Here is a 26824-nt window from a genome sequence, read left to right on the forward strand (position 1 = left end):
CTGTTTTTTGTTAAATTCTTTCCAATGTGTCAAGTAATTAGCTTTTTGTTTACTCATGATTTGGTTGGGTTTAATTGTGTTGCTGTCCTGGGGCATGTTAACAGAGCCCCAGGACCAGCTTGCTTAGGGGACTCTTCTCCAGGTTCATCTCTCAGTAGGTGATGGCTTTGTTATGGAAGGTTTGGAAATTGCTTCCTTTTAGGTGGTTGTAGAATTTAACGGCACTGTTCTGGATTTTGATAATTAGCGGGCATCGGCCTAATTCTGCTCTGCATGCATTATTTGATGTTCTACGTTGTACACGGAGGATATTCTCTCTCTCTCTCTCCATGAGGCCGGTTCAAATGTGTTCATGCTGGAGTTAAATTACTTGAGTGGAGGAGTGGTACACCATGTACAAGTCTCTCAGTGTGTTCAACTGGCAGTAATGTCTGACCAGGAGGAGTCTGCTCCGAGTATCAGCCTCTAGTAGTCTACAGGGGAAGTGGATGCAGATTGTTGTGCCCGAGCTGAAGATGGCTATAATCGGGGCACTAATACAGGACTGGTAAAGGTCCACTGCACTACTTTTTTAAACAAAATGTATTTGAGTGTTTACCAGCATTTGTCTGATAACAGTTAATATGATAATACTTGTGTAATATAAAAATACTTGCTTGATACGTTTTCCGGTTTCTTGAAATACTTTGCAAATGCAACTTATTTCTATGTGAAAACCGAAACGGTCTATTCATTCCTTTCCATGTTAGTAGACACTCTTATCCAGAGCAACTAACAGTAGTGAGCGCATACATTTTTATACTTTTCCGTACTGGTCCCCTGTGGGAATCCAACCCACAACCACAGCACTGCAAGCACCATGCTCTACCAGATGAGCCACATCATCACATCTCATCACAAACCACCTGATGTCTCAATGTACTCAATTGCTGAAGTGGTCATTGTTTTTCTTCATGGTGATAGAAAGTCTACAGGTACAAACCGAGATGACCAGCCTATGTGCAAGTAATGTATATTTACATTGAGTGGTTTGTAAGGATGGTAAATTAATACTGCACAAAAAGTGGATGTTTTCCATGTTATTTGATCAAGAAAAAGATCTAATTTGATGTGGATGTTCTGTGTCTTTGCCCAGAGCTTTGAACATTTGATGTACATGTTTGAGGACTGGGTTTTGTTCTTTCTGGATTCCATTAGAATGACAACAGCAGAGAAAGAAACAGGGCAACAACTCTTACAATTCCAACGATTGAATGCTGTAAGATACCGTTCTTAATTCTAAACTGGGTGGTACGAACTCTGAACGCTGATTGGCTGAAAGCCGTGGTATATCAGATCATATACCATGGGTATGACAAAATAATTTTTTACTTGACTTTGGTAACCAGTTTATAATAGCAATAAGGCACCTTGTGGGTTTGTGGTATATGGCCAATATACCATGGCTAATGGCTGTATCCAGGCACTCCACTTGCGTCTTGCATAAGAACAGCCCTCAGCTGTGGTATATTGGCCACATACCACATCCCCGCAGGCTTTATTGCTAATTATACAGCTACAGTACCTTTTCTTTCCTCTGCCAAGGCAGAGATGCTGAAGAAAGGTTATTGCACGCACTACAGACGTCTAGATAGGTCCTTGTTATATTGTATCAATAGTATTACCTGGCAGTATGTAGAGTTATATAGTATCTATAGTATTACCTGGCAGTATTGTGAGCTGGGCCTCTTCACTGGTCTTGGCGGGCCCAGCGTTCTCCACCATGCAGCGGTAGAGCCCAGCGTCGGCCTCTGAAGCGTTGCTCACCACCAGGGCTCCGTTGGGTAGCTGCACCAGCCTAGAGCTCAGCTCCAGGGGCTCACGCTCACGCTCCCACCGGGCTAAAGGCACCAGGTCTGGGTTGACGTCGCACGCCAGAACCTGGCTGTCTCCCAGGCGTATGCTGGCTGCTGTCGGCTGGCTGGAGAACCGGGGCATACCTGGGGAGGAAGTGGGAGGAGGGTTGGTGTTAAAAGTTCATGTTTTTCATTTCTGTTCTGCTGTTGCTTTGATGACACATAAGCATGTTTGAGTTGAGAGGAGAGCGAGAGAGAAGACAGATCAAAAGAGGCTTGAGTTCTGCCAGTATGCTACTGCCTACAGCTACACAGCTGTACAACCAGTTCCACGTGTTCCGTCAGGAAATATGCCTACGCATCTGTTTACGAGTCGGCCTGATCTCAAATCGGACCTTGTGATTTGCAATTATTACCTAACAGTGGGAGAGAAATCCATTTTTCCAAATCCGATCCATTCCTAATCCATCTGTAAGAGGTAATAACCCCAGCCTGAACTACTCCTGGCTGTGATCCACGCTGCTGTAAAGTACTGCGTGTATCATCCCTGACAGAACGCTCCAGAACCCAGGGAGGCTCATTTGCTGTAGTGAGAAAAGATTTCACAACACTAATTAAAAAGCTGAATCCACAGGCTGTTTGTGTTCCTCTCCCTACTTTCATCTGTGAAATAATTATTTCCCGCGTTTAAAGCCATTGATCTGAAACCTCGGTCTATGCCGAGCAGCGTATGTCGACAAACGACACGGCGACAACATTTCATTTCGAAAGAAAGCCTGACCGAAATGGAAACACGGTGCAAGTATACTATAATATAGAAGTTAGACGATCTGGTCTTTAAAAACATTGGCCACTTCACACACACACACACACACACACACACACACACACACACACACACACACACACACACACACACAATGGGGGAAGAATTCAATGTGAGGCCTGTTAATGTGATGGTGGCCTGTGTGTGAATGTTTTGGTTGGCCGGGCTGTTTCCCTGGCGATGCGGGAGTCAGTGGTTGTTGTTTGTTCTGGCTCGGTTGAAGCTGTGTGTCCGCAGACAGGAAGAAGTGTTGAAGCTGTGTGTGTGTGTGTGTGTCTACAGGCTTTGTGCTCCCCTCAGGGGGTTGGGGTGAGGGAGGTGAGGGAGTGACAGCTCTGGAATATATCCCACTTCAGATAAGGCTGAGAGCTGAGACCCCCAGCCACCGCTGAGACCCCGTCTCCACTCAGCACCACATCACTAACTGTTGGTGTGTGAGATGAAGCAGCAACACAAACACACACCTCCATAGTGGTGTCGTCATACATACACAAAACAGCCTGCTTTCTATGCTCTCTGTAATACTCTATAAGACAGACAAAGTCAAACACTGCAGATTTCTCCACTACACATTCACTCTCACAGGAAAAGTCCACATAAAACCTCAAAGGCCTCTGAGTTGATGTGGTTGCAGTGACAGAGAATCCGTCCTATATGTCTGCCTCTCGGGTAGATTCTGATCTGGAAATGCAGCACTGTGTTAGGTACAGGACATTCTAGGCAGCGATGAAACGTCAAAGACAACCTTGAAAACAATGCCCGAAAGGTGATCTGCCTCCAGATGTGGGATGCATATAGCCTGGCATATACATGGCCGCCCCAGGCCTCACAGCTGCCTGAGGACCCCAGGGACATCATTAAATAGCTATGTTGGAAAATAGGGAGGAAACTGGGGTTAGTTACGGCTGAACGTCAACAGAGGGAGGGAAAGAACAGAACCTGTACTATATTGTCCATTTAATGGAAACGAAAGGAGACACTATCACAATACCCAACCTCACACACGGGTGGGAGTGTACTTTCTCTACCAGCCTGGCTGGCTGGCTGGCTGGCTGGCTGGCTGGATGACTGACTGGCTGACCAGTGCCCTGAGCACCTTCTCCATGCTCTTCACTTTGTATTTAGGCCCTGAAGCTACAGTGATGGCCTCCCTTTCCTGTTGCCTCATCAGATCTACAGTGGACCTGAGGTGAGTTCATCAATTTGTGGTAGTGTGTGTGTGTGTGTGTGTGTGTGTGTGTGTGTGTGTGTGTGTGTGTGTGTGTGTGAGAGAGAGAGAGTTATAGATAGGAGATTCTAAAGCTAACACTAAATTAATCACAATTCTCCCATTTAATCGACAGGGTGGCTCCTCATTTTCCAGCCGCCTGCCAGGCGGTATCTATCACGAGGCGCCGCTGCGCCGACGATCTTTACTCTTATTAACACTGAGTGATGAGAGAGGCCCATATTAACTCAGAGCAATAGAGAGTTTTAAGTGTTTGATATGCAGTGTAAATGCAGGGCAGCTTCCCTGTTATCGTCAGTCTGTAGGACTATCAGTGGTGTACGGCGCTGCAATTAAAATAACCTATTCCACTCAGACTGCAAACAACATACTTAAATGTCATTTTTGGAGCTCAAGTCAAACTACTGGGGAAGATGACTCAGAAATCTGCTTAATCTTGTGTCATTCACTGATCTAAAAACCTACATTACCTGCATTTGTTGGTAGTAAAAGTAATGATCATTCTGGAGATGAGTGAAAGAGCACGGTGTCTGCTTTAAGGACGATACCCGTGAAAAGACTGAGGATCTCCCCACCTCTGAGCATCACACAATGTGGCTCCTACCATTTTAATTAAAAGCAGGTCTAGAATCAGTAAAGAGAGCTTAACGGAATATGCAGAAGGCTTTAGGGATTTCGTATACTCGATTCAACAGAATTAGGCATTTTAGAAGCACACATACACACACAGACAGACAGACAGAAGAAAGCTTTAGGGATCTTTCCAACGAAATTCAACAGAATTAGTCTCTTTACGGCAGAAAATAGCTGCCGTTCTCCTTTTGACCAGGAGACATTCCTGGAGAGTTAGTCATGCCTGTTTTTCCAGGCCCGTTAAGATCAACTTTCTTTCCCGAATTGAGGAGAAAAGAAAAAAGGAAAAAAAGGTTTTGGAATTGTCCACCGTTTGTAAGTTTGTACCTCATACACAGCTATTGAGTTTCAGCAGCGCAGGACTGGTTTTCTAACTGGTGTTATATCCTTCTCCCTGTCTGGTCCTGTCAATGCCAATCATCCAAGAGCAATAGCTGGCCAGTGTTTGTAACAGTGGTGTGGACGGGGCAGGGAGAGAAATGCCCCGAGGCACTGGAACACAGATTAACATTTTGGGAGAGTCAGATCCTTTATAATTCACCTTAGAATAATAAATAAAATAAACCATTTTTTACAGGAAACGTGCCATTGAAATCAAGACCCCTAATGTAGCCTCGCTTAAGTGAGTTGTGACAAACGTACTGGTGCTACCACCCCATAGCATTCCCCTTCTCTCAGGTACACTCTCACACACTGGCTGAACACACCAACAGAACAATCACATTCTTATTGGCCGGACGCTTGATCAATTCCACCGGGGCATACAGAGCAGGAGAGTCCGCCGGTTCAGAGCATCAAGCCGTGATTTGATAGGCTGACCCTGGTCACTGCGGGGGATATTGTCAACACCCTACCCAATATGAAGACTTAGAACAGTGTGAAGACGTGATCGATCAGTGATATTGAAGACGGATAATATGCCATGTGTGGGCTATGGTGTGTGTCGTGTCACGTGTACATTTTTGCATGCTGCAGGGATATTTGCATTTGTATTTAAAATCACATCCATAGCCTATTGTTTCTTTAATTCTATGGTCCGTAGCCAATCCCAGCCATGCTCCCTTGAGGCCATATTGCAGTATAAGAGGTCATTAATTCACTTATTCAAGGTTTTAGGACATCTCTGAGAATTTTCAATCAGGTTCATAATCATTCCTCTGTTACATTGACTCAGCCAGTCTCTCAACGGTGAGTTCTTTAAAGGCCCGAGGAGGAGGCAGGTAGGCAGTTTTTAAAACACTGATTCACACAATCACAAGCAGCAGATTGACTCATGTTTTCATCCATTTTGTGGCTGTTTACAAAGTGTCGGAGAGACTCGGCTGGGGAAGAATTTACAGAAGCTGTTAAGCAATGGTATGAGAAAATAAATCTGTCGATGGGAAGGAGGCAGTACTGTACCTCAGAACCTCTGGGTTGGTAGTAAACACCAATGGCGCTCTGTGGGAGGTCAGGGCTCACATTACCAGTTAAAGGGGGAGGAATCATCTTCCCGGGCAGTATAAATAACCAGCCACCGTTCCGCAAGACAATCGCTTACATTTCCCCCCGCTTTGGCTGTCAAACATTCATTGCCTTGTTACGTAAATCCAAACACAGCCGTCTCCCTCCGAATCAAAGGTGGCCATTTTGTTCCAGTGTTTTTCTCTATTAAATGAGGAGTTGAGACGAGAGCCGAGCGTGGGCCATGCTAGCCAGAATCCTTGGGACATCACACTGATGTCACCCTATTGACGTTGACATTTAAAATGGTTAACCCTTACCTATCCCTAACCGTTAAGGTTTCAGGTAGTGACGTCCGAAGGATCTTGAATAGCACTAACCGTGTGTGTCTGACGTGACCCAGTTCACTGGTGAGTTCAGAGCCTTAAGAGGCTGTGCATATTGCATGACTCCAACACAGGACGATGAATACTTTATACAGTAGGGAGATTAAGACAGATACGTGCTTGCCTGGCTATCATCAGCATGAGGAAGAGATGTTGTATACACCAGCTTGGTTTGTAAACAAATGCATCCTTCCCATCACAAATTAATTACAGGTCTGACGTCATTGAATGGCTGAAGACATAGTAGAAACTCGTTCACCTATCCAATTCTGTTAGATAAGTGAAAAAAGGCAGTGAGGGAAATATACCACCTATAGTGCCTTAGGAAAGTATTTAGACCCCTTGACAATTTCCACATTTTGTTACGTTACAGCCCTATTCTAAAATGGATTAAATAAATACTTATCCTTGCAATCTACACACCATACCCCATAATGACATCACAATACCCCATAATGACAAAGTGAAAATAAGTTAGAAATGTTTGATTATTTATTTAAAAAACAGAAATAGCTTATTGACATAAGTATTCAGACCCTTTGCTCTGAGACTCGAAGTTGAACTCAGGTGCATCCTGTTTCCATTGATCATCCTTTGAATGTTTCTACAACTTGATTGTAGTCCATCTGTGATAAACGTAATTGATTGGACATGATTTGTAAAGGCAAACACCTGTCTATATAAGGTCCCACAGTGGACAGTGCATGTCAGAGCAAAAACCAAACCATGAGGTCAAAGGAATTGTCCGTAGAGCTCAGAGACAGGATTGTGTCGAGGCACAGATCTGGGGAAGGGTACCAAAACATTTCTTCAGCATTGAAGAACCAAGAACACAGTGGCCTCCATCATTCTTAAATGGATCTGAATACTTATGTAAATGTGATATGAGTTTTTTGCTTTGTCATTATGGGGTATTGTGTGTAGATTGATGAGGGGAAATAAACGATTTAATCAATTTTAGAATAAGGCTGTAACGTAACAAAATGTGGGAAAAGTTCTGGGGTCTGAATACTTCCGAAGGCACTGTATATCTAAAGGAAATCTACCGCTCCTCCATAACCAGTTTTCAGTGCAGCCAGCAAGAGGGAAAATATCCAACATCCTCTCTGAGAGGGGCTGTTCTGGACAGCGTCTTATGACGACTGAAAACACTGAATTAATGAATGAGTTGGAGGAGGAATCTAACAAAGTAGCCGCTGAGGTACTTTGTCATACTACACAAACACCTGACAAACTGTCACATTGAGAACATTATGCGATGAACAGCCTGGCAGTATCTTCACGACAGATTTATCTTGTTAAAAAAAAGTGGAAGGGATTTCGAAAGCGTCATATCTTTCTTGAAGATGCAACACCACGTCTTGTGATGCCAATCTAGCGACATTACACCAATGTTATCTAGACAGGGAAATTGGCATCAAGCCTGACAAGGAATCGACAGAGAACCCATACTAAAAAACACAAGGCTATTATTGTACGTGTGTAGTGGAGAGGTTAATTGTATCCACCTGCATTTGTCCTTTACAAGCGTGCGGCAACAGGTGTGATTGTGACAGCTCAGATACAAAACACTAACACAATGCTAGCCTACATACACAAATTGACAGAGGAAACCAAAATGGCCTCTACTGATACCCTATGAAAAGGGGGATATTGAAGAATTAGAAAGGCCATACACCAATCATACAGATGGCACCAGCAGCTGGCACCATCAGCTGGCACCAACCAATTAAAACCTAGAAAACCTATAGAACCACAAACAGGTTGTTTTTCCTGACGGTGTCAGTTCAGTCCTTAAAACATGGGAGCCGTCACACACCACAACCCTTTTATAGACTGAACACTTCATAAGTAAGAGACAGAAGATGGATGGCTGACACTGCAGAGTAGAGGCAGCTTCAGGTGGGGGAGTTATTTTAGCTATTGGACTGGAAATACCACTTCAGGGTGCTGAAGCACTCTGGGCTTGTGACCAATCTCAGCCTTGAGAAAATACCAGACAACCACAAGACAACCACAAGACAACCACAAGACAACCACAAGACAACCATGGTATTTCAGGGCAGATGACGATCACACATTCTGACTGAATACCAAACAGACTGAAAGACAATGACACCCATTCAACCATTAGGATTGAATTTGAGGTCGGAGCTGGTCACTATACACAAAACACAGCCCTACTTAACATATAGCGTTTGCGTGCCGTCAAGTTGAGAACGCTTCTCACCTGAGGAGTTGACAGGAACAACCTGGCTTGTGTGCAGGTGGCCAGAAACCAATGTCGTCTTCACATAGCTGCTGTTAGAAATATCTCCCTGGGACAAGAGACTAAGTGAGCCGTTAAACCGCTTCAGGTGCTGCCCAGATGTTGGAGCTACGTCGCGTTCATAAACATTTAGGAGGGCTGTGTTAGGGTGTGCGTGGCGTGTTGGGCCAGAGGCCCAGCTGCCTTCAGTCTCAGAATAGGAGCTTCTAAGCAGAGAGTCACATCGTGTTTACAAAGCCTCTCAGTCTTCAGAGAAGTGTTCACACCAAAGGGATCAGGAAAATTAATTTAGACATAAATCAGGCTTGCTGGGTCAGTGCGAGACTTAACGTAGAAACAGTTAGCATGACGGCTAATTTACCACACAGAGCTACCTTGATGGGCAACATTGCTTAGAATTTCCACTATAGGCTGAATGACAGTTGTTTAAGATAAATCCAACTTTATCAATCCGGTCTAGACAATGGCTGACAGTGGCACATATGAGGACCATGTTGTATCAATCTACTGCCCTGGCACACTGGTTGGTTGGCACACTGGTACCCTGTCAGTGCCTGCTGGGGGCCCGAGGGAGGAGGCGCAGCAGGGTGCATGGCACAAAGATAAATTGTTTTGAGAGAAATGTTGCGGATGGTGAAAAGGGACAGGATGGTTGCCATGGGAACGTCTTACACATGTTGTGTGAAGATAATGTGAGAATTGGCTGGAGTGTAGAATTTCTCATTTGAAATGATTATAGTGGTTTTAATAACACGTGTGGTTTTACAATGAAAAGGCATTAAACACTAACCTCATTAAAAGGTACCGTGACATAATGTGTGGGGGAAAACAACTTACATCCATTTCTACATGCTCCAAATGATGACGGCAATCTATTCACCCATACATCTAGATGGGGTGTCCCGAACAGATGCCTGAGCAGAAGAAATAGCCATAAATGTATTGGCCTGCGCCCATGGCCAAGGAGGAGAGGCTATACGGACACGCCTGGTGCCCAAACGGATGACATACGTCATGCAGCTGAGAGTCAAGTGTGGAGACAATGGATTGGGTTCAGTCAGGTGTCCTGATGAGCCCTTCCCAGCTACTTTACACAGGCTAGATCACAGCAGCAGCATGGTGCTAGTTAAAACTGGTAAAACAAAGTGATGTTAATGTCGATGGGTGAGGGAGAAATAACTTGTAGTATTGGTCACCCACCATCTCCAATTTGTACCATCCCCACTTGATTTTATTTTGGGTAGGATAGCAGCCTACATGAGAAATAACTTGTAATATTGGTAGTTACCATCTGGATGTCACCATGATGCATAATACAGGTAGCCTAGCGGTTAAGAGCGCTGGGTCAGTAACCGAATGGTCGCTGGTTCGAATCCCCGATCAGACTAGGTGAATAATCTGTAGAGATGCCATTGAGCAAGGCACTTAACCATAATTGCTCCTGTAAGTCGCTCTGGATAAGAGTGTCTGCTAAATGACTAAAATGTAATGCAAATGTCTACACTGCTCAATGGGGAGCAGACAACATGGGGCACAGTGTCCTTCGCTTTCCGCAGTAAGGAGAAGGAAGTAACTAGATAGTGTAGCCAATATCAGGCCAGTAAGGAGAAGGAAGTAACTAGATAGTGTAGCCAATATCAGGCCAGTAAGGAGAAGGAAGTAACTAGATAGTGTAGCCAATATCAGGCCAGTAAGGAGAAGGAAGTAACTAGATAGTGTAGCCAATATCAGGCCAGTAAGGAGAAGGAAGTAACTAGATAGTGTAGCCAATATCAGGCCAGTAAGGAGAAGGAAGTAACTAGATAGTGTAGCCAATATCAGGCCAGTAAGGAGAAGGAAGTAACTAGATAGTGTAGCCAATATCAGGCCAGTAAGGAGAAGGAAGTAACTAGATAGTGTAGCCAATATCAGGCCAGTAAGGAGAAGGAAGTAACTAGATAGTGTAGCCAATATCAGGCCAGTAAGGAGAAGGAAGTAACTAGATAGTGTAGCCAATATCAGGCCAGTAAGGAGAAGGAAGTAGATCAGGCCAGGGTGAGAGCTAAAGCACATATATTGTAGTGATTTTCACAAAAAATGCATATATATATATATTTTTTTTTTAAGTCAGATAAAAATGGAATGATTTCAAATTCTTTGTCTGCCGAAGTTGGGACTTGGGAGTGTTCAGAACCATTCAGTTTTTATCGGACGACAAAACTGCCTGATATTATCTACACCATCAGGCTACTTCCCTCTCCTTACTGTCCTGATATTATCTACACCACCTAGCTACTTCCCTCTCCTTACTGGCCTGATATTATCTACACCACCTAGCTACTTCCCTCTCCTTACTGGCCTGATATTATCTACACCACCTAGCTACTTCCCTCTCCTTACTGGCCTGATATTATCTACACCACCTAGCTACTTCCCTCTCCTTACTGGCCTGATATTATCTACACCATCAGGCTACTTCCCTCTCCTTACTGGCCTGATATTATCTACACCACCTAGCTACTTCCCTCTCCTTACTGGCCTGATATTATCTACACCACCTAGCTACTTCCCTCTCCTTACTGGCCTGATATTATCTACACCACCTAGCTACTTCCCTCTCCTTACTGGCCTGATATTATCTACACCACCTAGCTACTTCCCTCTCCTTACTGGCCTGATATTATCTACACCACCTAGCTACTTCCCTCTCCTTACTGGCCTGATATTATCTACACCACCTAGCTACTTCCCTCTCCTTACTGTCCTGATATTATCTACACCACCTAGCTACTTCCCTCTCCTTACTGGCCTGATATTATCTACACCACCTAGCTACTTCCCTCTCCTTACTGGCCTGATATTATCTACACCACCTAGCTACTTCCCTCTCCTTACTGGCCTGATATTATCTACACCACCTAGCTACTTCCCTCTCCTTACTGGCCTGATATTATCTACACCACCTAGCTACTTCCCTCTCCTTACTGGCCTGATATTATCTACACCACCTAGCTACTTCCCTCTCCTTACTGGCCTGATATTATCTACACCACCTAGCTACTTCCCTCTCCTTACTGGCCTGATATTATCTACACCACCTAGCTACTTCCCTCTCCTTACTGGCCTGATATTATCTACACCACCTAGCTACTTCCCTCTCCTTACTGGCCTGATATTATCTACACCACCTAGCTACTTCCCTCTCCTTACTGGCCTGATATTATCTACACCACCTAGCTACTTCCCTCTCCTTACTGGCCTGATATTATCTACACCACCTAGCTACTTCCCTCTCCTTACTGGCCTGATATTATCTACACCACCTAGCTACTTCCCTCTCCTTACTGGCCTGATATTATCTACACCATCAGGCTACTTCCCTCTCCTTACTGGCCTGATATTATCTACACCACCTAGCTACTTCCCTCTCCTTACTGGCCTGATATTATCTACACCACCTAGCTACTTCCCTCTCCTTACTGGCCTGATATTATCTACACCACCTAGCTACTTCCCTCTCCTTACTGGCCTGATATTATCTACACCACCTAGCTACTTCCCTCTCCTTACTGTCCTGATATTATCTACACCACCTAGCTACTTCCCTCTCCTTACTGGCCTGATATTATCTACACCACCTAGCTACTTCCCTCTCCTTACTGGCCTGATATTATCTACACCACCTAGCTACTTCCCTCTCCTTACTGTCCTGATATTATCTACACCACCTAGCTACTTCCCTCTCCTTACTGGCCTGATATTATCTACACCACCTAGCTACTTCCCTCTCCTTACTGGCCTGATATTATCTACACCACCTAGCTACTTCCCTCTCCTTACTGGCCTGATATTATCTACACCACCTAGCTACTTCCCTCTCCTTACTGGCCTGATATTATCTACACCACCTAGCTACTTCCCTCTCCTTACTGGCCTGATATTATCTACACCACCTAGCTACTTCCCTCTCCTTACTGGCCTGATATTATCTACACCACCTAGCTACTTCCCTCTCCTTACTGGCCTGATATTATCTACACCACCTAGCTACTTCCCTCTCCTTACTGGCCTGATATTATCTACACCACCTAGCTACTTCCCTCTCCTTACTGGCCTGATATTATCTACACCACCTAGCTACTTCCCTCTCCTTACTGGCCTGATATTATCTACACCATCAGGCTACTTCCCTCTCCTTACTGGCCTGATATTATCTACACCACCTAGCTACTTCCCTCTCCTTACTGGCCTGATATTATCTACACCACCTAGCTACTTCCCTCTCCTTACTGGCCTGATATTATCTACACCACCTAGCTACTTCCCTCTCCTTACTGGCCTGATATTATCTACACCACCTAGCTACTTCCCTCTCCTTACTGTCCTGATATTATCTACACCACCTAGCTACTTCCCTCTCCTTACTGGCCTGATATTATCTACACCACCTAGCTACTTCCCTCTCCTTACTGGCCTGATATTATCTACACCACCTAGCTACTTCCCTCTCCTTACTGTCCTGATATTATCTACACCACCTAGCTACTTCCCTCTCCTTACTGGCCTGATATCATCTACACCACCTAGCTACTTCCCTCTCCTTACTGGCCTGATATTATCTACACCATCAGGCTACTTCTCTAAGTTACTGCAGGACAGCAGTAGCCCGGCTAGTGGGACTCGGGAGCCAAGGACACATTGTGACCTGTGTTTTTGCGTTGCCGGCTTGCAACTCTCCCCACTGGGCAGTGTGGGCTGTATCACAGTGGTATCCAGATGGTTACTACCAATATTAAAAGTGAATTCTCATGTAAGCTGCTATCCCACTCAAAAGATAATTGAGAAGGGAACAATTTGTACAAAAGCTGAAGAACATACACACATCCAGGTACTTTGTACAGGTGCTGGAGTTGTAGACAAACTGATGGAAAACAGAAAGGTCGACATGGCACACTGCTGCTCATGCTCCCAGGTGATTTTATTTACAACAGCGTTTCACCCCGAGGTCTGGAGGCCTGATGAAGACCTGCGGGTGGAAACGCTGTTAGAAAAATACCACCTGGGAACATGAGCAGCACTTTCCTTTCTTTTTTTCTATGGAAGTAAATTAGCCTTGTTGTCTAGCACCAGCGACATGTGATAGTCCACAGCTTCCCGGTAAAGCAACTGCTGCCCACTGAGGAGCACCTCCATGGTCACCGACTTGTCGTTATGTTAGCTCATTGGCATATCACAGTGACATCCAGATTACAGACGGTGACCAATACTACACGTTATTTCTCACTCGCCGACCGAAATAAAGTTCACTTTCTTTGTTAACTAGCACCATGCTGCTGCCAGCATAAACTAGCTATCCGGTAGGGCTCATCAGGACGACTGACTGAAATGACACCATTCGTCTCCACTCTCAGCTGAGTGAAATACGCCATCAATTGGGGCACCGGGCGTGTCCGTATAGCCTCTCCCTGGCCAAGGACACGCAAGACAAAATGGCTCCTGTCAATCCATGTCCTGCGAGGAATGCAATACCAGTACACAGCATCTTTTCCACACAAACAAAACCTGTCAATACTAGTTTGGAACCATCTTGTGTGTGAGACACAGTGCTGTCTCAGTGGGGGGTCTCGGCTGACTTCTTTCATTTATACACGGCCAGGTTGATGGAAATGTGCTACAGGGCGTCCTAATCAACAGACTGGAGACGAGGTATTGTGTATTCATGAAATGTAAATCAACAATTTAAAATGTTTCAACGCTGGGATTACAGGATGCAGATCCTGATACTGCTTATCTGTGTCTTTTGTTGATGATATGCCTGAAGAGGATGAAGAAGAATGAGCGAGTGTGTCTCCGTGTGCATCTGTGTCTCCGTGTGCATCTGTGTCTCCGTGTGCATCTGTGTCTCCGTGTGCATCTGTGTCTCCGTGTGCATCTGTGTCTCCGTGTGCATCTGTGTCTCCGTGTGCATCTGTGTCTCCGTGTGCATCTGTGTCTCCGTGTGCATCTGTGTCTCCGTGTGCATCTGTATGTGTTCAGCCCGCATGGTTCCTGCCAGTCACCAGCTAAGGTAATGCCCTGTTTCTAGAGGAAAAGCCTGTTTCATTAGATAACTGAGTTGTATCTGAAACCATGCTGATTACATTAGGGCCCTTAATCGTGTTAAAGTGTCTTATTTTATCCCTCTGAACTTAGCTCATTCTTGGCCCATTTGTGCCGACCTTCCCGCAGAGGTTGTTGCCAGGGGAGACCGTGGCGCCGCGGGGAGTGGCTGCTCCCGTTACAAAAGCTCAGGTAAATGTTTTGTCGGGGCAGACTGCAAACCTCTCACTCTCTCTCTTGCCTTGTTTCTTATCAGAGAAGAGAGAGAGAGAGAGAGAGAGAGAAGAGAGAGAGAGAGAGAAGAGATGGAGAGAGAGAGAAGAGATGGAGAGAGAGAGAAGAGATGGAGAGAGAGAGAAATGGCAGTGCAGCAAGAGGTTCAAAAGAGAAGGCTGTGATGTCGCCAGTAAGGACCTGCCAATCACATCCAACACCAGTGTCTACAAAAACACCATGAGTCATCTAATCACAACTGGCCCCCTCCGTGGCTGTCTGAGGCTCTCCTTCTTCCTTAAGTCTCTCAGCGACCGTCACTTCTTCAAACCCCACTACCCCTCCACCAGCCACACCCCAACGAGGGGCCTCCACCAGCCCCACCCCAAAAAGTGGCCCCCACCAGCCACACCACACTCCGAGGGGCCTCCTCCAGCCCCAACACACCCCAATGAGGGGCCTCCTGCAGCCCCACCCGAACGAGGAGCCTCCTGCAGCCAGCTCAACAGGCCATCCTGATAGCGGATAAAGAGAGCAGAAACACCAAAAACCCCTTTGCCAGTTGATGGACAGACAGATAAAACCCTGAGGGATAATATTACTAGCCCCTTCAATTCCCTCCCTTCACCCTTCTCTTTCTGTGACTGTCTGGCTGTGCTAACACATTTCAGTCAGGGGCCTATTGTGAAGAGAAGGCCTGCTGCTGGTGCTTATCGCGGCGGAGCTAGCAGCCCATCTGCAGATGTTATCAGTTCTCTGTCGGCCTGTTTATGCTCGGCCTGTGCCAGGAAGCCTAATGGAGAACTGAGAGGATGTTAACATGTGAGGAGGGGAGGAGGAGAGGGAGGATCTAATTAAACAGCACACGTCCTAAGGGCTGTTGAGAGGAGTGTTGGGATATGTAGGGGAAAGGGCAGCCCATACCAGGTGGATGGGATGTGCTGAATACACGTGGTCTCAATGCACAGACACACATGGGCCTAAAGCGCATTGGATCCTGGGATGAGTCCCCTGTAATGTAGCAATCTGTGTAGTTGCTATCAACAGACCAGACGCTATACATTATATAAAGACCTACCCTACACAACACACGTAAACACAACTACACACACGTGGCTCGTGAAAGGAAACCAAAGGACATGTGTAGGTGTCCCTTCACATAAATACTGCAAGAGAGAGTTCTTTCCCTACATCTATTGTCCACAGCGACGTCAGCGACCAGGTTTACATTAATGATCTTCGTCGTGATCTGCCAGTAGTAATCTGCCATAAGGTCACAAACGTCTCTGTATTACAATAAAACAACTGTAGTGGGTCTACTAGGGATGGGACCATTCACCGATACGGATCAGAACCCGGTTCAAATGTCTGAGAAACAAGTGCATTGGTCAGCGGGACCCTTAACCAATCCAAATGTAGCATGCATCGGTCAGATGTGGATTCTTTTTTATTTACGTTAGGAATAGTCGTTTCACTCTTTTTCTGCTCATAATGACTTTATTTTTACCTTCAGATAATACCTGATCTGCAGCTTTATTGCCGTCAAGCCAGCAAAATTGTTTTGACTCGTCTGGCAGAGAACTTTAAATGACATTTGATTACATCTAGTCTACAGTTTATTATTTTAATAATGACATCCCTATAGTTAGATGGAAAACATTGAGGTTCTGTTGGCCAAATATTTCAGTAGAAATCTTTTTTTATGTGATGATCATCCCGTGCCAGAAAGAGCAGCAAACAGTTCACTTTTGTCTGTAACTTAATATTCTGACAGCCTATTCTTTTACTGAGCAACATTACACTATAGCTTATTTAACGGTTTTGATCAACATTGATTAAGACAAAAAATGTAGGCTACAGTATTTCACCAGCAAATCCATTTTAAATAGGCTACGGAAGGACGGAGTCTTCCATCTGCATTCCCGTGTTCAACATTTGGGATTTGTAGGTCTAGGTTAGTATTCCCGCTATGACAACTCTATAATTGGATATAAATATTTAGAGGTTTTCAAAGATCTGGAAGAAAGAAAAAACATCTGTTGACCACAAGTTTTACATTTACAGGATGTTTATGATTTTAGGACGCTAGCGACTGCTGTGAGTTGAGGCCTATGTTGGTAGGCTATTTCTATAACTAACTCTTAATATCCTCAAATGTTTTGTTCTAAATGAAATGGAGATATCCTTTTAGGCCTCCAGAGTTAGCATATACAGCGTGAGATTGGTTTGGATGGAAAAGTAACTCATGCCACGGCGGTGTAGACCTTCCGTCCAGAGAGTTAATAAAACATTATTCATTGGAGAGAGAAGTTGTCCTGATATTTCTTTCACCTATCCACGGCTTACACAAATCAATACATCAGCAGTCTCACAACATCAGGCTACAACATTTTCTGTAGATTGCCTTTGGTTATTCCACCGCACATACAACATGAGTAGATTAACTTGGTCAAAAATGTTCTTTATTCAAGACAAAATCAGAAAGAATGTGTTGAGGCCTCCTGAGTGGCACAGCAATCTAAGGCACTGCATAGCAGTGCTTGAGGCATCACTACAGACCCAGGTTCGATCCCAGGCTGTGTCACAACCGGCCGTGACTGGGAGTCCCATAGGGTGTGGCGCACAATTGGCCCAGCGTTGTCTGGGTAAGGGGCGGCTTTACTTGGCTCATTGCGCTCTAGCGACTCCTTGTGGCGGGCCTGGTGCCTACAGGTTGACTTCGGTCTTTAGTTGAATGGCGTTTCCGGCGAACACACTGGTGCGGCTGGCTTACGGGTTAAGCGGGCGGGTGTTAAGCACGGTTTGGGTCTTGTTATGGCTCAGCTCAGGTGACTACATACACCGTAGACTAGGGGTATTCAACTCTTACCCTAAGAGAACCTGAGCCTGCTGGTTTTCTGTTCTACCTGATAATTCATTGCACTCATTCATTGTACCAAGTCTAAATCAGTCCTTGATTAGAGGGGAACAATGAAAAAAGGCAGTGGAATTGGCATGGAGGTACAGAGTTGAGTTTGAGGGCCATAGACCTATACACCATATACACAGACACACAGCCAATCACGTCACTTCCTTCCTCTAGTCAAACCTCTAATTGTTTCAAACTAAAACGTAGGCCATGTATCTAGATGCGTATCGTTCCTGTATCCTATCAGAGGCCATGATTCTAGATGGGTATCGTTCCTGTATCCTATCAGAGGCCATGATTCTAGATGCCTATCGTTCCTGTATCCTATCAGAGGCCATGATTCTAGATGCCTATCGTTCCTGTATCCTATCAGAGGCCATGATTCTAGATGCCTATCGTTCCTGTATCCTATCAGAGGCCATGATTCTAGATGCCTATCGTTCCTGTATCCTATCAGAGGCCATGATTCTAGATGCCTATCGTTCCTGTATCCTATCAGAGGCCATGATTCTAGATGCCTATCGTTCCTGTATCCTATCAGAGGCCATGATTCTAGATGCGTATCGTTCCTGTATCCTATCAGAGGCCATGATTCTAGATGCCTATCGTTCCTGTATCCTATCAGAGGCCATGATTCTAGATGCGTATCGTTCCTGTATCCTATCAGAGGCCATGATTCTAGGTTACAAATCTAACAGTCTTGAAACAGAAGATGCACATCCCTAGTGCCTACCTGTGTGTGTGTGTATTTTCACAACGCCGGGTTGGGAAGAGCAGATGTTGGATTGGAGTCAGTGAGACACACAAATGTGACGTGGGAGCCATGATGTCATTCACCATGGTAACAACCATTCATCATCATTTACCCAGTCTACCGCATGATGAGCTGGTGAATTACTGTCAGTTAGCCCCCCCACACACACGCACTTCTCCTGGCAGAGATGGCCAGGTTGGAGATCCTCACCATTGTACTACATACTCTGTAGCCAGCTGGTGACTGCTGCACTTCGACCGCGGAACGGGTTAATGGTACCGTTGTACCTCCGTTAATGAATGTAAGTGCAAGTCAACCAAAATTGATAAAAGAGGAACTTATGGGGTTCAAGCCAAAAACAATATGCTCCTTCTACTAAGAGAATGGGTCTGACTTGATCAACAACGACTGCCTGCAGGACCAAAATAATTGTTTGTTTTTTACCTCTCCTCCGACTTCCCTGTCCCCCATTCTGATTGGTAGATAAACACTGCCTGGCTGTGACCGACTGACTTCACCAGCTCAGACCAGCAGGTGCACAGCACATCCACTAATCTGTCCAACACCTGGACGGCTCTGACTGACCATCAGACAGATGATTAGTTCAACACGTCTATCTGGAGATCACATAATGGCGTGCAGCTGGGGCTCTCCACCGACGCCAGTCAACGTGCAGAATGAGAATCAGCTTCCAATAGAAGCTCTGATCAACGACCCCTGAAAAGGCTTGCTGGATGTGTCTACAGTATGCAACATACAAGGCAAAGCTTGACAGCTGGAGACATTGATTAGAATACCAACTCATTGTCGAAGCGCTTTCCTGCATAGACTACAAATGCCCTTAATTCCTGCATAGACTACAAATGCCCTTAATTCCTGCATAGACTACAAATGCCCTTAATTCCTGCATAGACTACAAATGCCCTTAATTCCTGCATAGACTACAAATGCCCTTAATTCCTTCATAGACTACAAATGCCCTTAATTCCTGCATAGACTACACATGCCCTTAATTCCTGCATAGACTACACATGCCCTTAATTCCTGCATAGACTGCACATGCCCTTAAGGAACAAAATCCATGTGTGTACTAGGAAATATTCTATAACCACATAATCGCATGTCCCTAGATGAAAATGTGTGAGAAGTGGGAATGTGTGTGAAAGTATGCTGTGGAGGGGGAGGGAGGTGGTGGGACCAACACCATGACTGCTGCTAGGGCTGAAACAAGCTGCCACTGTTGTTTTACCTTGTCTGGCTCACTGTGTGCCTTCTGTCTGTCTGTCTAAACCTGAGCGCAAGGCAAGCACACACACTGGCACATAATAAAACATGTATACAACAAACAAAGGCCTACACTGTGCTCTAGATGCACAAAGGCCTACACACAATAATAGCTTCAAGTTTTAATGTCACATGCACAAGTACAGTGAAATGCCTTTCTTGTCAGCTCCAAACCAGACAACACAGTAATTCATATCAATGTAGCACCAAAACTAACACAAGGTAGAACAAAAACAGACAAGAAATACAAATAAGAACAGGAGAAAGTAAGAAGCTATATACAGGGTCAGTTCCAATACCTAATGTGCAGGGATACTGGAGTGATAGAGGTAGATATGTATAGGGGTAATGTGACTAGGCATCAGGATATATGATAAACAGAGTAGCAGCAGTGTAAATTATGATTGTATGAGAGTGTGTGCGTGTGTAGAATAAGTATAAGTGTGTGTGCATGTTATGTGTGTTGGAGTGTCAGTCCTGTGACTGTGCATAGAGACAAGGAAAAAATACAAGGGTCAACACTCAGATAGTCCATGTAGCCATTCTGTTAGCTATTTAACAGCCTTATGGCTTGGGGATAGAAGCTGTTCAGGAGCCTGTTGGTGCAGCTTGTCGTGCGGAAGCAGAGTATAACGATTTCCGGGCCTTGTTTTTACACCGCCTGATATTGAGGTCCTGGGTGCCTCACACATCTTTCCTACTCAAGGCTCTGATGAGGGAGATACATGCTGAAACATAAGCCAATAGATTCATTGACAGGACAAGTAAACAATCAGATTTCTACAGTAACAGAGCGTTCCTTTTTCTTCCTTCTCCCAGATAGTCACAAGTTGAAGTATCCTGGGGTAAGGAAGTTTTTGGGGGATTTTCAAGTCCCTCAGTGGAGCACCTGATTCCTTCCTTTTCATTTAAGCATTTTGGGTAAACCTTCTTTCCATCACGGTCCAAACACACCAACACAGTCGTGAAGAGGACACGACAACGCCTATTCCCCCTCAGCAGACTGAAAAGATTTGGCATGGGACCTCAGATCCTCAAAAAGTTCTACAGCTGCAACATTGAGAGCATCCTGACTGGTCGCATCACCACTTGGTATGGCAACTTCTCAGCATCTGACCACAAGGAGGTAGAGTGTAGTGTATTATCTATGCATAGTCACTTTACATTGACTAACACGTAGCCCTGCACAGACTCGGTACCCTTTGTATATAGCACTGTTATATTTCCTTTCATTTATTTAGCAAATTCGTACTATAAAACTGCATTGGTGGTTAAGGGCTCACGGTAAGATCTACGCCGGTTGTATTCGGCGCATATGACAAATAAAATATGACTTGATCAGACTCACCACCATTTTTTATCTCCCCCATCCCTCTCTACCTCCCTCACCCTCCATCCCTCTCTACCTTCCTCACCCTCCATCCCTCGCGGAGGCTGACAGGCCTCCGCAGCCTGCCTGCTCCAATCATTGTAAGGAGGGCGCCATGCAGTGAGAGAGGAGGAATTCCGACACCCTCCCTGGGGCCCTCACACACAGAGTTCAGGGCAGCCCAGTGAAACGAGGACACGGATACACTTTCTTCCCTCCCCTTCCATCTCGCTCCATCTTTCCTTCTCAATTTAATTCAATGGGCTTTATCGGCATGGGAAACATGTGTACATTGCCAAAGCAGGTGACATACAGTTGAAGTCGGAAATTTACATACACTTAGGTTGGAGTCATTAAAACTCGTTTTTCAACCACTCCACAAATTTCTTGTTAACAAACTATAGTTTTGGCAAGTCGGTTAGGACATCTACTTTGTGCATGACAAGTAATCTTTCCAACAATTGTTTACAGACAGAGTGAATTATAAGTGAAATAATCTATCACAATTCCAGTGGTTCAGAAGTTTACATACACCAAGTTGGCTGGGCCTTTAAACAGCTTGGAAAATTCCAGAAAATTATGTCATGGCTTTAGAAGCTTATGATAGGCTAATTGACATAATTTGAATCAATTGGAGGTGTACCTGTGGATGTATTTCAAGGCCTACCTTCAAACTCAGTGCCTCTTTGCTTGACATCATGGGAAAATCAAAAGAAATCAGCCAAGACCTCAGAAACAATTGTAGACCTCCCCAAGTCTGGTTCATCCTTGGGAGCAATTTCCAAACGCCTGAAGGTACCATGTTCATCTGTACAAACAATAGTACGCAAGTATAAACACCATGGGACCACGCAGCCGTCATACCGCTCAGGAAGGAGACATGTTAAAAGAGGGGGAGGCTTGCAAGCCGAAGAACACCATCCCAACCGTGAAACACGGAGATATTCTCAAAATAGGTGACATCATGAGGGAGGAAAATGATGTGGATATATTGAAGCAACATCTGAAGCCATCAGTCAGGAAGTTAAAACTTGGTCGCTAATGGGTCTTCCAAATGGACAATGACCCCAAGCATACTTCCAAAGTTGTGGCAAAATGGCTTAAGGACAACAAAGTCAAGGTATTGGAGTGGCCATCACAAAGCCCTGACCTCAATCCTATAGAAAATGTGTGGGCAAAACTGAAAGTGTGTGCAAGCAAGAAGGCCTACAAACCTGAGTGTATGTAAACCTCTGACCCACTGGGAATGTGATGAAAGAAATAAAAGCTGAAGTAAATCATTCTCTCTACTATTATTCTGACATTTCACATTCTTAAAATAAAGTGGTGATCCTAACTGACCTAAAACAGGGAATTTTTACTAGGATTAAATGTCAGGGATTGTGAAAAACTGAGTTTAAATCTATTTGGCTAAGGTGTATGTAAACTTCTGACTTCAACTGTAGATAAAGAAAAGTAAACAATCAGAAATGAACAGTAAACATTACACTCACAAAATAGTATGGCTATGTACAGTGTTGTAACAACAAGCAAATAGTTAAAGAACAAAAGCGAAAATAAATAAACAAATATGGGTTGTATTTACAGGGTGTTTGTTCTTCACTGGTTACCTTTTTCTTGTGGCAACAAATCTTGCTGCTGTGATGGCACACAAACTATACACAAACTATACCTACCTCGGCTAAACATCAGCACCACAGGGAACTTCAACAAAGCTGTGAACGATCTGAGAGACGAGGCAAGAAGGGCCTTCTACACCATCAAAAGGAACATAACATTTGACATCCCAATTAGGATCCCAAAATAATTGAATCAGTTATAGAACCCATTGCCCTTTATGGTTGTGAGGTCTGGGCTAGGGCAACTGTGTCTAGATGGAATGTGTATTTGTGGTCCTAGTAACTGGACCTTTTTTGGAACACCATTATTTTAGTCGTACTGAGTCTCCCTGTCAGGGTCTGAAAGAATCTATGCAGTAGATCTAGGTGCTGCTGTAGGCCCTCCTTGTTTGGGGACAGAAGCACCAGATCATCAGCAAACTGTAGACATTTGACTTCAGATTCTTGTAGGGTGAGGCCGGGTGCTGCAGACTGTTCTAGTGCCCTAGCCAATTCGTTGATATAAATGTTGAGGGTGGGGCTCAAGCTGCATCCCTGTCTCCCTGTTTTTTGCCCATTTTAACTGCACACTTGTTTGTGTACATGGATTTTATAATGTTGTATGTGTTTCCCCCAACACGCTTTCCATCAATTTGTATAGCAGACCATATCAAATGAAGTGAAAAGCTTTTTGGAAATCAACAAATCATAAGACTTTGCTTTTGTTTCCTTGACAATTAAGGTATATGTGGTCTGTCGTACAGTAGTTTGGTAAAAAGCCAATTTGACATTTGCACAGTACATTGTTTTCACTGAGGAAACGTAGGAGTCTGCTGTTAATGCAGAGGATTTAAGGTTGCTGTTGACACATTTCCCATGGTAGTTATTGGGGTCAAATTTGTCTCCATTTTTGTGACTTGAGGTGATTAGTCCTTGGTTCCAAATATTGAGAAGAGTGGAGGATGACATTAAAGAGTTTAAGAATATCCAATTGGAATTTGTGGTCTGTATATTTGATCATTTCATTGAGGATATTATCAACACCACAGGCCTTTTTGGGCTGGAAGGTTTGCATTTTGTCCTGTAGTTCATTCAATGTAATTGGAGAATCCAGTGGGTTCTGGAAGTCTTTAATAGCTGATTCTAAGGTTTAATTGATCATGTTTTTGTTCGCTCTCTCCCTCCTCTTCCTCATACACATAAGGACTCTCCCTTTCTCTTGTACACACACACACACACAGTATCTCAGTATTTCTTTCATTCTCCTGTATCCCTCTCACACAAATAAAGTCTCGCCCCCACACATGAAGAGAATCACCCCGTCGTAGCAGGCGTGAGCAGGCTCTGACAGCTCTAACAGGATTTATTTCATATGGAAAACGTGAGCAGGCTCTGACAGCTCTCTAACAGGATTTATTTCATATGGAAAACGTGAGCAGGCTCTGACAGCTCTAACAGGATTTATTTCATATGGAAAACGTGAGCAGGCTCTGACAGCTCTCTAACAGGATTTATTTCATATGGAAAACGTGAGCAGGCTCTTACAGCTCTCTAACAGGATTTATTTCATATGGAAAACGTGAGCAGGCTCTGACAGCTCTAACAGGATTTATTTCATATGGAAAACGTGAGCAGGCTCTGACAGCTCTCTAACAGGATTTATTTCATATGGAAAACGTGAGCAGGCTCTGACAGCTCTAACAGGATTTATTTCATATGGAAAACGTGAGCAGGCTCTGACAGCTCTAACAGGATTTATTTCATATGGAAAACGTGAGCAGGCTCTGACAGCTCTAACAGGATTTATTTCATATGGAAAACGTGAGCAGGCTCTGACAGCTCTAACAGGATTTATTTCATATGGAAAACGTGAGCAGGCTCTGACAGCTCTAACAGGATTTATTTCATATGGAAAACGTGAGCAGGCTCTGACAGCTCTAACAGGATTTATTTCATATGGAAAACGTGAGCAGGCTCTGACAGCTCTAACAGGATTTATTTCATATGGAAAACGTGAGCAGGCTCTGACAGCTCTAACAGGATTTATTTCATATGGAAAACGTGAGCAGGCTCTGACAGCTCTCTAACAGGATTTATTTCATATGGAAAACGTGAGCAGGCTCTGACAGCTCTAACAGGATTTATTTCATATGGAAAACGTGAGCAGGCTCTGACAGCTCTAACAGGATTTATTTCATATGGAAAACGTGAGCAGGCTCTGACAGCTCTAACAGGATTTATTTCATATGGAAAACGTGAGCAGGCTCTGACAGCTCTCTAACAGGATTTATTTCATATGGAAAACGTGAGCAGGCTCTGACAGCTCTAACAGGATTTATTTCATATGGAAAACGTGAGCAGGCTCTGACAGCTCTCTAACAGGATTTATTTCATATGGAAAACGTGAGCAGGCTCTGACAGCTCTAACAGGATTTATTTCATATGGAAAACGTGAGCAGGCTCTGACAGCTCTAACAGGATTTATTTCATATGGAAAACGTGAGCAGGCTCTGACAGCTCTAACAGGATTTATTTCATATGGAAAACGTGAGCAGGCTCTGACAGCTCTAACAGGATTTATTTCATATGGAAAACGCGTCCAACGCTTGTTTTATTCCATGCTTTTATTTATTCCCTTGCTGCTCGAGAAAACACAAGAATCCTGTTACATGGCAACGACTCTCCTCCCCTTTCCCTCTTTTTATTAGTTCTGAGTGACAGAGAGACAGGAGCCCAGACAGAGGGTCTTTCCTAAGTGCAAAAATACAAATAGAAATGAGCTTCTGGCTAAAGGCTAGCAAACAAACATACAGCAGCCACTGGGTCCAGACCGACTATGACTTGCCACCAGCATGAATCAAGGGGAACTGGAAAGTGAAATAAGGCAGGCGTGTTATCATGAGAAGACTGGTTTTGGATTGGAAAAGTGTGAATGCATTCAGTTGGAGGGAGATGCCAGTGTATTGAGTTGGTCTGGGGGGAGGGGGGACTCAGCTGAGCAGTGCTTATTGAGGTGTCAGCCACCCTGTCAGCCCCTCCACACCTAGTCTGCCCTGTATGCAAGCGTGTGAAATGGTACACGGCTCGAAAGAGCACCCTCCCCTACCCCTATCCCGAAATACATGAATAGACCATCACAGGCCCTGAAATACCACATCTATGGGGACACACTAACACTACATTTAAGAGGAAGAAAAACACAGGCACGCTTTCATGTACCACTTCAATGGGTCGGTCCATAGGCAAGTCTATCTGGAGTCTACAATGTAGCACACCGGAAGGGGGACGACGACTGTAATCTTCCAATCATGACATCACAAAATTACAGACAAGCACAAAGCCGTCGATGGTAGAGGCAGGTGGATGTAAATGTCCACCTCAATCTGTGGGTACATTTTAAACATGACTTGGTGCAGGTGTCAGAACTAGCTCCCCTCACACTCGGAGCTTGTCTGTTCAAGTGTGTTGATCAAAAGAAAAAGAAAAAGGTTTACTTTCCGTCTCCCGGTCTGTCCGTCTGATAAAATATAGGTGTTTGAAGCGATTTCCCTCAGGCCCAGGCAGGCTTAACATTTTATTTATTTTTTTAATACTGAAGTCTCTTTTCAGAGTTCAAAAGCCCCAAGTTGGCTTTTAAAAACGGGCAAGTTTTGATATGAAAACCCGGCGGCGCCTCACGTGCGAGTGTGTGCAGGTTGACCGCAGGGAGATCAAAGGGGCACAGGGAGGGGATGGAGGTGTAGGTACAGCCGTAACCTCCTAGGTATAACCATTAGAGAGGGGATGGAGGTGTAGGTACAGCCGTAACCTCCTAGGTATAACCATTAGAGAGGGGATGGAGGTGTAGGTACAGTCGTAACCTCCTAGGTATACCCATTAGAGATGGAGGTATAGATACAGCCGTAACCTATTATAACCATTAGAGAGGGGATGGAGGTGTAGGTACAGCTGTAACCTCCTAGGTATACCCTTAGAGATGGAGGTGTAGATACAGCCGTAA

The 26824-nt window shown here is 44.6% G+C and overlaps 1 protein-coding gene across 1 annotated transcript in view; it reads right to left on the reverse strand.

The window, feature by feature from the left end:
• Nucleotides 1–26824, reverse strand: part of neo1a (neogenin 1a) — a 291539-nt gene that overhangs the window by 107628 nt on the left and 157087 nt on the right. Inside the window, exon 3 of the mRNA XM_045708311.1 lies at nucleotides 1704–1979. Coding sequence (XP_045564267.1) covers nucleotides 1704–1979 — 276 coding nt within the window. The remainder of the gene's footprint in view (nucleotides 1–1703; nucleotides 1980–26824) is intronic.

This window comes from Salmo salar, chromosome ssa26 (assembly GCF_905237065.1).
Source record: "Salmo salar chromosome ssa26, Ssal_v3.1, whole genome shotgun sequence".
NCBI lineage: Eukaryota > Metazoa > Chordata > Actinopteri > Salmoniformes > Salmonidae > Salmo > Salmo salar.